Source organism: Miniopterus natalensis, chromosome 1, assembly GCF_054644295.1.
Source record: "Miniopterus natalensis isolate mMinNat1 chromosome 1, mMinNat1.hap1, whole genome shotgun sequence".
Classification (NCBI taxonomy): Eukaryota; Metazoa; Chordata; class Mammalia; order Chiroptera; family Miniopteridae; genus Miniopterus; species Miniopterus natalensis.
In genome coordinates, this window is record NC_142081.1 from 62,872,675 (window position 1) to 62,887,550 (window position 14,876).

Below are 14,876 nucleotides of genomic sequence, written 5' to 3' on the forward strand. Positions count from 1 at the left end.
AAAAATTCTTAACAAATTTTTAGCAAATCAGATCCAATAAAATATACAAAGGATATTGCTTCCTAACCAAGTGGGGTTAATCCCAAGAATGCAAGATTGGCATAACTTTCAAGAATCAATCACTGTAATTCACCATATTAACTGATTTATAAAAATATACCCATATGATCATCTTAATAGATGCATAAAAAGCATTTGGCAAAAGCCAACATCCATTTTTGATAAAAACTCTCAGCAAACTAGGAACAAAAGTAAGTTTCCTCAGTCTGATAAAGGGCAGTTACAAAAACCTATAGCTAATACTATTCTTTTTTTAAAATTTAATTTAATTTATTTTTATTTTTTTAAATATGTCTTTATTGATTTCAGAGAGAGGAAAGGAGAGGGAGAAGGAGAGACAGAAACATCAATGATGAGAGAGTCATTGATTGAGCCCACAACCCGGGCATGTGCCCTCACCTGGAATCGAACCCGGATTGCCTGGATCCTAGGTTGATGCTCAACCACTGAGCCACGTCCGGCCGGTTAATATTATTCTTAATGGTGAAAGATTCAACGCCTTTCCCCCAAGATCAGAAGCAAGGTAACAATGTACACTCCCACCACTATCAACCTTGTACAGGAGATTCTAGTCAGTGTAGTTAATTAAAAAAAACAAACTTAAAAAGCACTCAAATTGAAAAAATGAGTAAAACTGTCTTTTCCCACAAATGTCATGGCTGTCTATATAGGAAATCCTATGGCATCTACAAAAATGTAAAGTATTAATATGTAGCTGCAGGATGCAAGATCAATATATGAAATTAACTGTATTCCTCTATATTAACATGAACAACTGAAAATTTAAACAAAAGCTACCACTTCCAATAGAACAAAGAAACACAAAATTCACAGGGATCAATTTGACAAAAAAAACTGAGAGATGTGTACATTGAAAACTATAGGGCATTTCTGAGAAAATTATTAAAATTAAAGACTTCTGATCTGTTAAGAAAATGAAAACACAAGCCACACACACTAGGAGACAGTATTTCATATCTGACCACATATGAGATAAAGGACTTATATTCAGGATATGTTTTTAAACTACCAAAATTCAATAATAAGAAAACACTTTAAAAAGTGAGCCAAAGAATTGAACAGACACTTCTCCAAAGAGATAAACAGGTAGAAATGAGCATATGAAAAGAGACTCAATATCATTTGTCATTACTGAAGTACAAATTAACATCATATTGAGACACTACTACACAAATATTAGAAAGTCTGAAGTTAAAAAGACTGACCATACCAAGTGATGAGAAAGATGGAGAGCACCTGAAATTCTCATAAACTACTGGTGGGAATGTAAACTAGTACAACCACTTTGGAAAACAGTTTAATCTTTTTATAAAAAGGTCAATATACACTTATCATATGTCCCAATCATTTCATTCCTAGGTGTTTGCCCAAGAGAAATAAAACCATACAAAGATGACTGTTTACATGACTGTTTATAGGAACTTTATCTAATAGCCAGAACAAAAACCAACATACACGTCCACCCACAGGTGAACAGATAAACAAATAATGGCACAGCCACTCAAATGAATACTTCTCAGCAATAAAAAGAAGAATTACTGATATATTCAACAACATAAATATTGAAATAATTATGCTGAGTAAAAAAAGCTAAACAAAAGAATACATGTTGTATGATTCCATTTGCAGAAAATACTACAAAATGTCAACTAATCTATAGTGACAGTAGCAGATCAGTAGTTGTCTGGGTGCAGGGAGAACTGAAGGAACTGAGAGGAAGGATTATAAAGGGGAATAAGGACCTCTTGGAGGCGGTAGGTATAGTCACTCTCTCTGTCATGATGATGCTTTGTGAGTTTATACATATGTCAAAACTTGTCAAACTGTACACTTTAAATATGTGCAGTGTATTGTATGTCAATTATATTTCAATAAAACTATTTTTAAAACATTATTTATTAAAACAGACTTATTTTTTTACATGCTTACTTTTCCTGTACCATATAAAAACAAACCTCTTTGTGAATTTCAGTTCCAACGATTAGGGGTTATTATATACTGGATGGATGGGTATATATGACAGGCTTCTATATAAATCCTACAGCAATGCATGCGAATATAGAATAAGGGCTCTTCAGAGAGCAACAGAGAACACCTAGCACATTTTGTCCAACCACATGAAGGTGAATATCTAAACCTAGTATGCTGGAGAGCTTTTCGGCTTCAGCTTAGCAAGCCCATTAACTGACCACTGAGTAAGTAGCTTCTTGGAACAGGCCTGTCACCATGACTGACATGAGCTGCATGGAGGAGCGCAAAGCACAGGTGTGTGAGTTCACAGGGAGACTTGGGTGCAGGTTCTGCCTTACAATTTACTGCCTCAGTCCTATGAGCCCCTCAAAGGTAGAGGCTGGGTCCCTACTGACTAACACAGTGCCTGTGAAGTGTGTGCTGATATGAACCAGTATTCCTTAATAAAGCTATTATTTTTCTCATCAAGACTCTGTTTAGAAGCAGACAGGCTAGGAATGTTAGGGCCTGCTGGCCAATCAAGGCCAGGTAAAGGAGTTGACATCAATTCTGGATGCAGATTAGCATTAACATCTAAAAATTTTAAACAAAAGAAAAACTCCCAAGGTCCAGGCTCTCTCACGTACTAATTAAATCAGCTTTCCAGTGATAAAGTCCACGCTGATATTTTTTAAATGCTCCCCATGTAATTTTAATACATGGTGAAGCTTGCTAGACACCAAGGCATATTAGCATCAATTTCACCTGCTCTCCATTATTCCAGAATTAATCTCAGAAATGGACTAGATTCTTGGGCTCCTGATGCTCACTGTGCCCCTGACACATCCTATTGGCAGAATCTGTTTTATTCTTCCCTCACTCTTTCTGTATGATCATAATGGTTGTGTTTCCACTCTTACAATGGCCCCCAGTCATCTGCTTGTTGGTCTGGTTTGGGGTAACATTTCTGAACCATATGTGACCCATACTAAAACTCTACCATAGGGAGTCAACAAGAAGAGTCACTCTTTCAACAATTATTTAGCCCCCTGGATTTGGGAAATGGGTCAATATGCTCTCTCCCTCCCCCAAATCTTGCATATGCTTGAACACAGTCATCAAATATCTTTCTGAGAAATTGTATTTCATTGATATTTCTCAACAAACTAGACTGTGGTGATCACTTAGCAATACATACAAATATCAAATCATTATGTTGTATACCTGAAACTAATATAATGTTATCTGTTAATTACACCTCAATTAAAAAAATAAAAATGAGGCAATTTTCTCACTGTCCTTAGAGTGGCATTCTCAAAAAAAAAAAAAAAAAAAATTGGCCCTAATGTAGATTAATGTCACAATGTCTGACATAATCCTAAATGGTTGATTCAAAATGTTATTGTCTGTTATGTATCAGAAAATTCATTCATATATTCATTCATTCAATATCTACTGATCAGTTATGATGTGCCAGGTATACCACCAGCTTCTGGGTATTTGTTGATGAATAAAACATACAGATAAGATGGAACTTTTAAGGATGACAAGTAAACAAGCAATTACAATATCTGGTAAATGCTATAAAATTATTGGCAGAACACAGGAGGGGCATCGGACGCAATTTTGGAATTACAGGAAGGTTTCCCAAAGGATGTCAGCCAAGCTGAGAGCTGAGGTTAGAGACTGTAGATTTTTGAGGAGCTATTTAATCAAGTTTCATACCTGGGATGGGGGCCTATCTGCAGGAAAGGCAATTTATATTCTGTACTCAATATCTGACTGCATTGTAATATTTAAAAATTGAGGTTAAGCCAGGGGAAATTTCTGAAGCTTTGATTACAAAGGAATGAGGGGCACACTACATATAGTAATTAGAAATAGCAATATAAAAGGTAACGGTCTTCCAAGGGCTTGTATTCAAACAAGCAAATTGCTGTTTATATAAATGTTTCCAACTAGAGTCCATTCATTCACTCAGATAGGGGTAAGTATTATCAGGTAAAGTAAAGCCAAGTGAGGAGAGAGAGATGACTGAGGGAGATGCCTTTTAGAGTGGGTGGTTAGAGAAGGTCCTCCTAAAGAGGGAAAATATGAGCAGGGACCTGAGTGCTGTGAAGAGATTGCTACGGGGAGATCCAAGTGAAAAAAATTCCAAGCAGAAGAATTAGTTAGAGTAAGGGGCTTGAAGTAGAAACAAGCAGTATAGATTCAAGGAAGACCAAGAAAGCCTGCGTGGCCAAAGAAGTATAAGAGGAGAGAATGTTGGGTGAGGGAAGAGAGGTAGGTGTGGAGAGAATTGAGGGTGGAAATGCAGATCATGCAAGGCTTTGAATGTCACGGTAAAGAGTCTGGATTTTATTTTAAATGTGATGGGAAGCCATTGAAGAGTTTTGAGCAGGGAACTGTCACAAACTGATTTATATTTTCCAAGAGTCACTGGTTGGGGTATAAAACACTGACTACAGGAGTGTAATACTTGACGTAAGGAGACCGGTTTGGAAGTTACAGCAATAGTCCCAGAGGTGTTGACAGCCATTGAGGTGTTGGCATGGTGATAAATGGCATGATCGAGATGTGATGAAGATTGAACTGAAAGCGCCTGCTGATGGATTGGAGATGACACTCAGTTTTTGGCTTGAGTATTTGGGCAAATTGTGGTGCCATTAATTGAGCTGGTGAGGAAACAGAGGAGTAAACAAACAAGCTTGGGAAAGAAAATCAAGGGTTTCATTTTGAACATGTTAAGTATGAGATACCTAGTACATAGCCAAGAAAAAGTACTGACTGTGCAGTTGGATTGACAAAAAAATTATACTCTGGGGAAATATTAGGGATGGGGTTAAAATGAGGAGATACCAGCATAGAGATGGTATATAAAGCCACAGTCTCCTATGAGCTCTCCAAGGGAACACCAGGGAGTGCATGTAGACAGAAAGGGGAAGAGGGGTGAACACGTAGTTCCAGGGCCTTCAGGCCTAGAGCTGAGAAGAGGAAGGTGAGTCAGCAAAGGAGACTGAGGATGTGGCTGGAGTGGCAGGAAGAAGCCAGAAGAATATCTCGTGGAAACCAAGAAAAGATGTTTTAATAAAGAGGGAGGGTGTGATCAACTTTGTCAAAAGCTGCTGAAAGACTGAGTAAGAATATCAATATATATAAAAAGAAAACTCATATGTAGAAATATTAAATTAAAAAATAGGGGCTTTGCAGTTATTGGTGTGGGAAAATGGGTTTATACAAGGTCATGATTCTACAAAATATTAGTGGAACAGTTTTATTATAATATCCAATGTTTAATCTGAAAATAGTGACAAGTAGATAACAGTTTTTATGTCAACTAGAGGCTTACCACACAGATAAAGCAATTAGCCCAAATGGCAACCAACAGCCTCTTTGAAAAGCTACCTACCTTGGGAGAGTTAAGTTCTACCAACTTTGAAGAGCTTTAGCAAGTGCTATGTGAGTTGTGTTGAGTCAAAATACGACAAGAGTAGGATCCCATGCTTTCATAATGGGCTAAGTGCTTCTGTCAAAATGCCCCATCACTGATGAGTTTGAATCGGTATTATAACCAAAATTTTATATCCAAGTAAATGCCTCCATGTTTCATTTTAAATGACAGCACTACCTGCAAATATCTTTGCAGATATTTGGTAACAGTGGTGACTCCTGTGTAGAGTATTCTCCCTTGAATGATTCAGAACATTCCAAACAGGTTGGCTTTCCCTTATCACACAACAGACCCTAAATGAATTATGTGCCCACTTAGCTGGTACATATTCAAAGAAGGTGTTTAGGGAATGTAAATCAACAGGTAAGTAAATCATCATTAGAATATGAAAGCAGCATACAACAAAATAATCTAAAATCCAGTCCAAATAAAAACTGTATTAAATTATCTATTGCTTGGATCCTCTCCAGCCATGTCAATAATCCACGGGTCTATCATACGGGTGACTAGATTATTTAATGAGCCTCTAATATAGGATGTACTAGGCACATAGTAGGCACTCAAAAATAGTTGAGTTGTTTTAAAATAAAGATATGCTCTTGGGATTTAAAGTAAGCCCTACTGTTTGGGATTCCTCCTTAAAGACTTGACCAGTACCAAAGCAGGAAGATAGTCTCAAAGCATAATGATTGAGTTTATCAGTTTTTAAAATCCTTTAGCAACCTAAACTTACACAATTTGATTTTCCTGTCATTGCTTTTCCTATACTATCAAAAATGATGCTTTCTTTACTATTTCAAACTCATCATAAAATTGCTAAAAATCGAAAATTCAATTTGCCACATTACCGCTAATTTGAATAATGGCTGAATAAAAGACAGGAAACGCTGAAGCAGCAATGATTTCTAAAACATTTTGCACTTTCCTCCTCCATCCCTGTGAAGTAAAGCTCGGATGCTACGCACAATTACACAGGAAAATCAAGAAAGCCATTACATTCAGCATTTTGTCATGATCATTGTTACCATGGCAAAAAGTGGGCTTAGTTTAGCACAGCTGCTACAGGCGAGGTCCGCTGGCCTTCCATAAGGCTGAGTAACGATATAATGCCGAATTCTGTAGTCTGCCACTGCTTTTCCCCCCAGGATAAGATGGTTGTCCACAGATACTATTGTCTCATTCCTTAATGATCTTACTCTTTTATTCTTACTGTTGGGCAGTGATTGAGGAACACAGTTCATCTAGGAAGGTTACCCCTTTGACCCATCTCCAGTTTAAAGTGGGGGGAAATGTATGGTGAGAAAACTAGGGATTTCAATAATATAAAAAGCCAACGCTGCAACAGTTGTATTTTAAATGAAAATAGAGTTGTGCTGGAAAAAGCACAGGTTAGCAAGTGAGAGAGACAAATGCAGGCCTATGGTGACTAGCTATATGGCATATTATTTTCTCTCTTTGAGTATCAGTTTAGTTAGCTGTAAAGTGGGGATAAAAGTAACTTCTTTGTGAGAATTAACTGAGATACTGTGCAGGTCCAGGCACATGGTGGGTACTCAGTAACATAGCATTAATAATATGGCAGTAATATGGTCTCCTCCTTCAACACCACACTTTTTCTTCATTGCTGAGACTCCATGCCCTTGGGAACGTTGACTGTGAAGTTAGCAGGTAAGCTGTTTTCTACTGTTGGAAGGTAATTTGTTTAGGTCTTTTATACAGGGGTGGGCAGAAGTAGGTTAATAATAAATAATACAATAATTAATAAATAAATAATAGTACAAGAATCAACTCTGTATTTCTTGTACTCCCAACTATAAATCTACTTTTGCCCACCCCTGTATTGTTTGGATATTCTCCTCTGAGAACTGAGGATAAAATACTTTTTAAGGTCTGACAGTACACGTAAATTTCACATCAAAAGGATAAAAGTCAGTGTCAGTATCATAACATGCATCACATCTTATTATTCATACTTTGAGTGACACCTATATTATCACTATAAATGGAAAATGGCATACATACTAATTTTGACTTTATGCGAAGATTTTTAGTTTTAAAAAATGAAGCAGCATTATGAAAGCAGAGAAGTTTAAATTATCTGAAATGAATACATTAATCAAGTCTCTGTATTTACTAGAAACAAAGGCTACTAGCATTTTTACCAGCTAAACAAAATATTTTTTCTAATGAGATTTCAGCTGAGTATCGTTTATCTTAAGAGAAAAATAATGGGACCTTACCTATTCCAGTAGCTCCAGAACTGGTCATGCAGGTAGGCGTGGTGGCTACATTCATCACCAAATGAGGCTTTGCTTTCAATCCAGTGAATTATGTGCCCTTCCACAGCTAAGGGACAAAGCATTACTAATATGGAGCAAAGGAAAGGGAAGACTGGAAATTCTGAGCTCTGTACAGGCCTCTCTAGGCTTTACATTAATGAACAGAGGCTTAGCTCTCCCCGTCACCTGTGGATGTAATTATAAAACAACATATCCTATGTATTCGTTACAAGGACCATTCGTGCTACAATCACATCCCTTTTATTTTCATCATCATCTTCAAAAGCCCCTCTCCTGTTCTGAGACTGTCTAAGTTGACAAGTAATGTGAGAGCAAACAAAAGTGAGCCTGGTTTTTAAACAGAGCCATATTTTAAATAGGTAGTATTTAGAGAAATTACTTGAAAACAGCAACCAAAATGTCTTTAGAAGACATATTTATTTCTCAAATATGTATAAGAGACTTTAAAGGAGAGATTTCTTCTGAACCTATTATTTTCTACTATTTAAAAATAATATTTTCCAATGATTTTACCCATTTAGATACAATATTAAAAACCGAACCTACTCTGGTAACATTTGGTAGCATAAGAAAAAATTTTAAAAATCTATGGGAAAAACACACATTCCTTTTCTCTATAAACAAATGCATAAAAGAATTTAAGAACTTACCTACTGGTACTTGTAAAATAAAGTCTGGCGTTTTGTCATAACCCTTTGCACGAAGCTGATCTTCATCTACAGGAAGAACACATACTATTATTTATAACAGCATTCCATTAACGAGACAGCAATATAATTACTTTTCTTTCTTAAAAATGTATAAAAATTACTAATACATATCTTATGTACATAATGCTGTGTTAGAATAAATTAACTTTCTGAACAAACCTGAAGAAAAGATATAAGAATGCCTCTGTGGAAAAACGAACAAGATGGCAGCGTAGGTAACCGTGGTAATTGCCGCCCAAAACCACATCAAAATTACAACTAAAATACAGAACCACCATCACTCAAAACCTCCTGAAATCTAGCTGAACAGAAGCCCTACAACCAGGGAGCTGAAGAAGCACGTGGAGACCCATAAGAGGGGCGGAAACACAGGCGGATCGGGGCTGAATTACAAAGATGCGGCCATGGTCCCACACCCAGGTGCTGCAGGTTAAAACAGGGAGGGATATCTTGGTTGGTGGGGGTTTCCCAGAGGAGCGAGGGGTCCCAGCTCCACATCAGGCCCCCAGCCCAGGGTTCCAGTGCGGGGAAGAGAAGTCCCCACAACTTCAGGCTATAAAAACCAGTGGGCATTGGAGCTGAGGGACAAGGAGGCTGCTGAAGTCCCAGGCAGCTCCTCTTAAAGGGCTGGTGCACAGACTTACTCACACTACCTCTGAGCTCCAGTGCTCAGCAGCAGCTTGAAACCTGCGGCATTCATGGAGGAACTAACTTGCCTAGAATCAGGGAGAGAGCTGGAAGGGCAGCTTTCTCACAGACAGAAGAGCTGGCAGAGGCCATGTCTTCTTTGATGAGCCCTCTCCCCACAGAGCCAACAGGCCCCTTCTCTAAATCTCCATCAACTTGACTCACACCTTTGGCCCCGCCCTGGTGATTCCCACCCTGCCCCTCCCTACTTGCAAGCTCATCCAAGCCATTTCCAGTGGATTTTCTATGCAAGTGGCCTCTCTAGCCTCATACTTAGGACTTTTCTAAAATCTCTCAAACAAGTAGCAGCTGGCCTCAGTGTGCCCCATACCTCTTGATAAGTGGCCCTGGGCCTGGCACTAGCGGCAGCTGCATTGGTTCATAGCTTGTCCTCTCCTGGACAACGCCAGGCCCAGCACAAGTAACAGCCATCTATGGATTGCTGTGTAGCTCATGCTGGGTGGCCCTGCGAAAGGCACAGGCAAACACTTACTTTGCACCTCCTGGGAGGCGCCAGAGACAGTGCACCTCACTGGATTACAACCCTATCACATCCACGAGTGACACACTCAAGGGATGGACTTGGTGAACACTAAAGCTCCACTAAAGTAAATCCTGCTCCATAGGGGTGTCTCTAGCACAGCAGCTCTTTGGCTGTAGGTCCAGTTGGCTCTCACAGCCGATTGGCCTGGGGGTCAGTTCCTCCCAGTGACATCAATAGCCACCAAGGCTCAGCTACAACAGGACAGTGCACACAGTCCACACAGGGAAGCACCTAGAAGGCCCAGCTCAGGTGACCGGGGAGACTAAGCCACTGGGCCCTACAGTACACCTACCACACAAAGCCACTCTACCAATTCCAGGAGACATAGCACCTCTACCTAATACAGAGAAAAAAACACCAGGAAGCGGACAAAATGTGGAGGCAAAGAAACATGTCACAAAGGAAAGAACAGAAGATATCTCCAGAAAAAGAAGCAAATGAAATGGAGCCAAGCAAGCTACTAGATGCAGAGTTCAAAACAATGGTTACAAGGATGCTCAAGGATCTTAGTAAGACTATTAAGGAAACTAATGAGATCATGAGTGACATAATAAAGTATCAGTCAGAAATGAAGCCTACATGAACTGAAATGAAGAATAATTTACAGAAAATCAACAGTAGAGTAGAGGATGCTGAGAGTCAAATCAGCAATTTGGAATATGAGGCAACAAAAAACACCCAACCAGAAGAGCAAAAACAAAAAAAAAAATCTAGAAATATGAAGACAGTACAAGGAGTCCCTGAGACAAATTCAAGTGGCCCAACATTCATATTACAGGAGTACCAGAAGGAAAAGAAAGAGAGCAAGAAATTGAAAACCTATTTGAAAAGATAATGACAGAAAACTTCCCCTATCTGGTGAAAGAAATGGAATGGACTTACAAGTCCAGGAAGCATAGAGAGTCCCAAACAAGAGGAACCCAAAGAGGCCCACACCAAGGCACATCATAATTAAAATGCCAAAGGTTAAAGACAAAAAAGAGAATCTTAAAAGTAGCAAGAGAAAAGCAGTTATTTACCTATGAGGGAGCAACCATATAACTGTCAGCTGATTTCACACAGAAACTTTGCAGACTAGAAGAGAGTGGCAAGAAATATTCAAAGTGATGAAAAGCAAGAACCTACAACCAAGATTATTCTACCCAGTAAAGTTATCATTTAAAATTGAAGGTCAGATAAAGAGCTTTACAGATAAGAAAAAGCTTAAGGAGTTCATCACCACCAAACCAGTACTACATGAAATGTTGAAGGGTCTTCTTTAAGGAGAAGCTAATGAACAAAAGAAACTGACAAACAAAATAGACCCAGAGACATTGATGCAAGCAACAGATTGTTGTATCTCAGAGAGAAGGGGGAATGGGGGTGGGGGATGGGAAGAGATTAACCAAAGAAGTTATATGCATATATACATAACCCATAGACACAGGCAATAATGGGGTGAAGGCCTGGGGAGGGGGTGGGAGTGAGGTGGAGGGGACCAATGGGGGGAAAAATGGGACACCTGTAATATTTTCAACAATAAAGATAAATTAAAAAAAAAAATGACTCTGTCCTTTTTGCATTTTTATGTCTTTATTATAAACTTTATCATTCAAGCTGTCATATACTAAATTTTTATAATTGAAAATACTCAAAATAATGAAATATACATACTGATGAAAAGAAAAGGCTTCACTACCATGAATATCACTAATGTTATCAGCCAATATTGACAATTTACAGTAAGGTACATGCACAGTGGCCTTTACAATTACAAAACTAATACTTTCATTAAAGCAATTAAGAAAGTTTAGTTTGTATTAATGAAACTATTCCTACACACAAGAACACAAGAGAGGGACAAGGACAGTGAGATCACCACAGAGAATTAATTACCCTGCTTAAATCCTGTGGTATGCTACTGTTTCTGGCATTTACCAGAGTTTCATAAGTAACAATATGTAATTCTGAAAAGCAAACAGGCTTTGAGATTTTATTTCTAGGTCTGTTTGACTTCTTGATCCTGTGTAAATATCAAGGATCCATTAGGAAGGAAAAAAGATGGAAAAACAGAGAGCTTTACAAAGTTGGAAAAAACTAGCTAGGTTCTTGGTTTAAAAAAAAAAAAAAAAAAAAATCCTCTGATATTTTCTAAATGCTGTCCTTGACTTCTAATGACATTACAATGTGATTTCTGAAATGAGGAGTTCTCCATTAGATTTTGGAGTGACCTGGTCATTCAATTCCAGACATGGCTTTCTGTCTTCACCCAACCTCAACTAATGGCCCTACCAAGTAACAAGGAAGGCTGTGTGGTCTCTTAACACCTACTGGGCTGTTGACATTGTCAGGCATCCCATTTGCCTTCCTGCATCACCTTTGATTAAAATTAATGGCCCATTCCCAGGGCTGGGTAGCTTATTTCCAATCCATTTGTCAGCCCAAGACAGTGGTTTCATGGCCAATGTTCAGAAAGTCTGTTTGAGAACACTCTTGTGTACATCTTGAAAGGTCAGCATTTTAGATGTAAATAACCTTTTAATGACAAGACATATTTAAACTAGATATTTAAGTTAAATTTTATTAAAAGTTGACATCCTTCAACTATCCAGATTTTGAAGGATTGATGCCAGGATTCAGAACAATCTCTCATCCTTGAACTATAAAAATTTTTAAGTTAACTATTGAGATAAGAAAATACAACCTTAAAGTAATCTTACTTTAAAACTTAGAGAATCTGGAAAACAGGACTGCAGACAAACCAGACGGGAAACATTCCTATCCTCTAAATGCACTCTGACCACAAGAATGTTTAATGGAAAAGGCATTTATTATAATCAACTCAAGTGCCTGGAGCTGACGTTTCAGGTAGCCGGTGAACAGTTTTAAAAGCTGGGTTGACATTAAAAAAGAGAGATGAATATTTTATTAAAACTATCCTAGCTTGATCAACCTTTGCAGATGTTCAAATCTATTTCAGAAAGAAAAATGATTATGTTTCTGACAGCAGCTCAAAACAAAATTTCAAAGGTCACCAAGCAATCCAAATGCACACACTAATATCCCTTTAAAAGGCAGATCCTATACTCCTGTTCACTGCACCACAGCTAGTAACACAATACCTACAATCTAAATTTCATGACTTAATGTGAAAATAAAAACCCCAAATCCTCAGACCTGAACATAAATCATCAGGTGAGGTGAGGGAATCTTTCCATCTTTCTTTGGAGAACTGGAAAGTGCAACTTTCTTCCCTACCCCAACCCCACTTTTCCTGTTTTCAGTAAGGATAGCTTCTTAGCTATCCTCTCTCTATATATACATATATATATATAGCTCTCTCTCTATATATATATACATATATATAAATGTAAAGAGGTTATTCCATACATCTGAAATACTATGTGATGTATTGGCTATTTTCACCTTTATTTAGTAACTCTCACTGCCTTGTGCACCCTGGTTCAACCTCCATACTGTTTCTTTTATCCTAGATTTCCTAAGAGAGAAGGAGGGGGGAACAACTTGGCAAAGTTCACAGGAAATGACAGGATAAGAACAGGGAGCAGCATTTATGAACGAGGGGCCTTGCTCACCTGGTCCAGGTCCCAGGAGAAATTTCTATCACTGATCCCACTAGGAGATTTTTAAAGTCAACTCCATCCATTTGGACTGATTTTCTCACCCCCCGATCTTGAAAGATTCCTTACTATTAGGATCATTATCTAAACCATTGGGTATAAATTTAAAATTTGGTTGACCATTTGGTGGTTCCGGGTTCCAACTCTAAGATCTAGAGGTTATGACTCAGTCATCAGCCTACACTCTTCTCTTTGGCCTTATTCTCTGTTCACTCCCTTGTCTCACTGTGCTGGACCTGTCTCCCACATATGAGGCCTGAAGCCTCTGCTCTGAGGACAGAAAGGATACCTTTTCTGTTTTTTAACCTTTATCTATTGGCCCAGTCTCATCACCAACATATGCTTTGCACACATTTAATGCTCAAAAAGGATAACTGAATAAAATACAGGTGCATTTAAAAAATTTATTGACTTGAGAGAGAGACAGAGAGAAACATCGATTTGTTTCACTTATTTATGCATTCAGTGGTTGCTTCAGCCAGGGCAAAGACAAGTGCATTTTAAAGACTATTCATGTCTTCCACAAAGCTTATCTAGACTGACTTAATAATTTTCTGATTTAACTCCCCATGAATCAACAACAAAGCAGAGATAACAAATCAGGCCAGGAGTTCAAGGTTTTATTTGGTAACTCTCGCTGATATCTTTCATCTTTTGTCCCAAATGTCTGTTGAGGTTCATCTTGATCATAAAGAAAGAAGTTTCATCCCTTTCCTTCATACTCACGGGAAGTTTTCCTACTTTTATTTTTGGCCAGTAGTATTTATTTAAATAACATTGGATTTATCCATTCCTGGAAGTTTGGGCAGAATGCCTCACAAATAGCAGTTTGGGCCTGGTGCTACTGTGGTGGGCAGCTCTTCAGTTACTATTGCTTTTATGGCTACTGATCTATTTAGATTTTTCATCTCTTCTGCAGTCAGTTTTGCAATTTATATTTTCCTTGAGAATCATACATTCCATCCAGGTCCTTACAGCTATTTGCACATATTTCAGCCAGGTGGTTACTTATGATTCTTTGAACTTCCCAAGCAGAAAACCAGATGTTTATGTAACATTCTGTTTTGTTCAAGAAAAAGTGATCAAGATTAAAAAAAAAAAAAAAGGTAAGGATGATATAAATTAGAAAGGGAGGGGGAGAGTTATGGCAATGTTTCCAGCACTTTTAGTATAACTTCCCAAAATGGTTGGGGATCAACATGAAATCAATTTCCAACTCCTATGTACCTGACTTATTCCATGATTATAGCGAACGTGAAGTCATGCTCTTTCTGGTTTAAGGTGTATATTAAAAACACCCAATATATTTCCTAGCTACTGAGCTTGTTAATGGCATTGTTCAAGTGTTCACTATCAAAATTAATATAAGAATGGTCTCACCTAAAAGCAGCCTTATTAGTCTCCAGATCCACAAAACGTAGTATTTTTAGTTAATGAGAGCCTCATGAAACACTATTTCTGAGCTGGTGAAGTGTCAGAGATTACCGGTCCAACACTGATTTACACAGGGTAAAAGTGTCCTAGAGCAGTGAA

General features: G+C 38.1%; 1 protein-coding gene across 1 annotated transcript in view; it reads right to left on the minus strand.

Moving 5' to 3' along the window:
• CDIN1 (CDAN1 interacting nuclease 1) overlaps positions 1 to 14,876 on the minus strand; it is a 203,322-nt gene that overhangs the window by 84,195 nt on the left and 104,251 nt on the right. The window contains exons 9-10 of the mRNA XM_016220412.2: positions 8,433 to 8,498; positions 7,723 to 7,828 (exon numbers count right to left, since the gene is read on the minus strand). Of these exons, the coding sequence (XP_016075898.1) occupies positions 7,723 to 7,828; positions 8,433 to 8,498 (172 nt within the window). The remainder of the gene's footprint in view (positions 1 to 7,722; positions 7,829 to 8,432; positions 8,499 to 14,876) is intronic.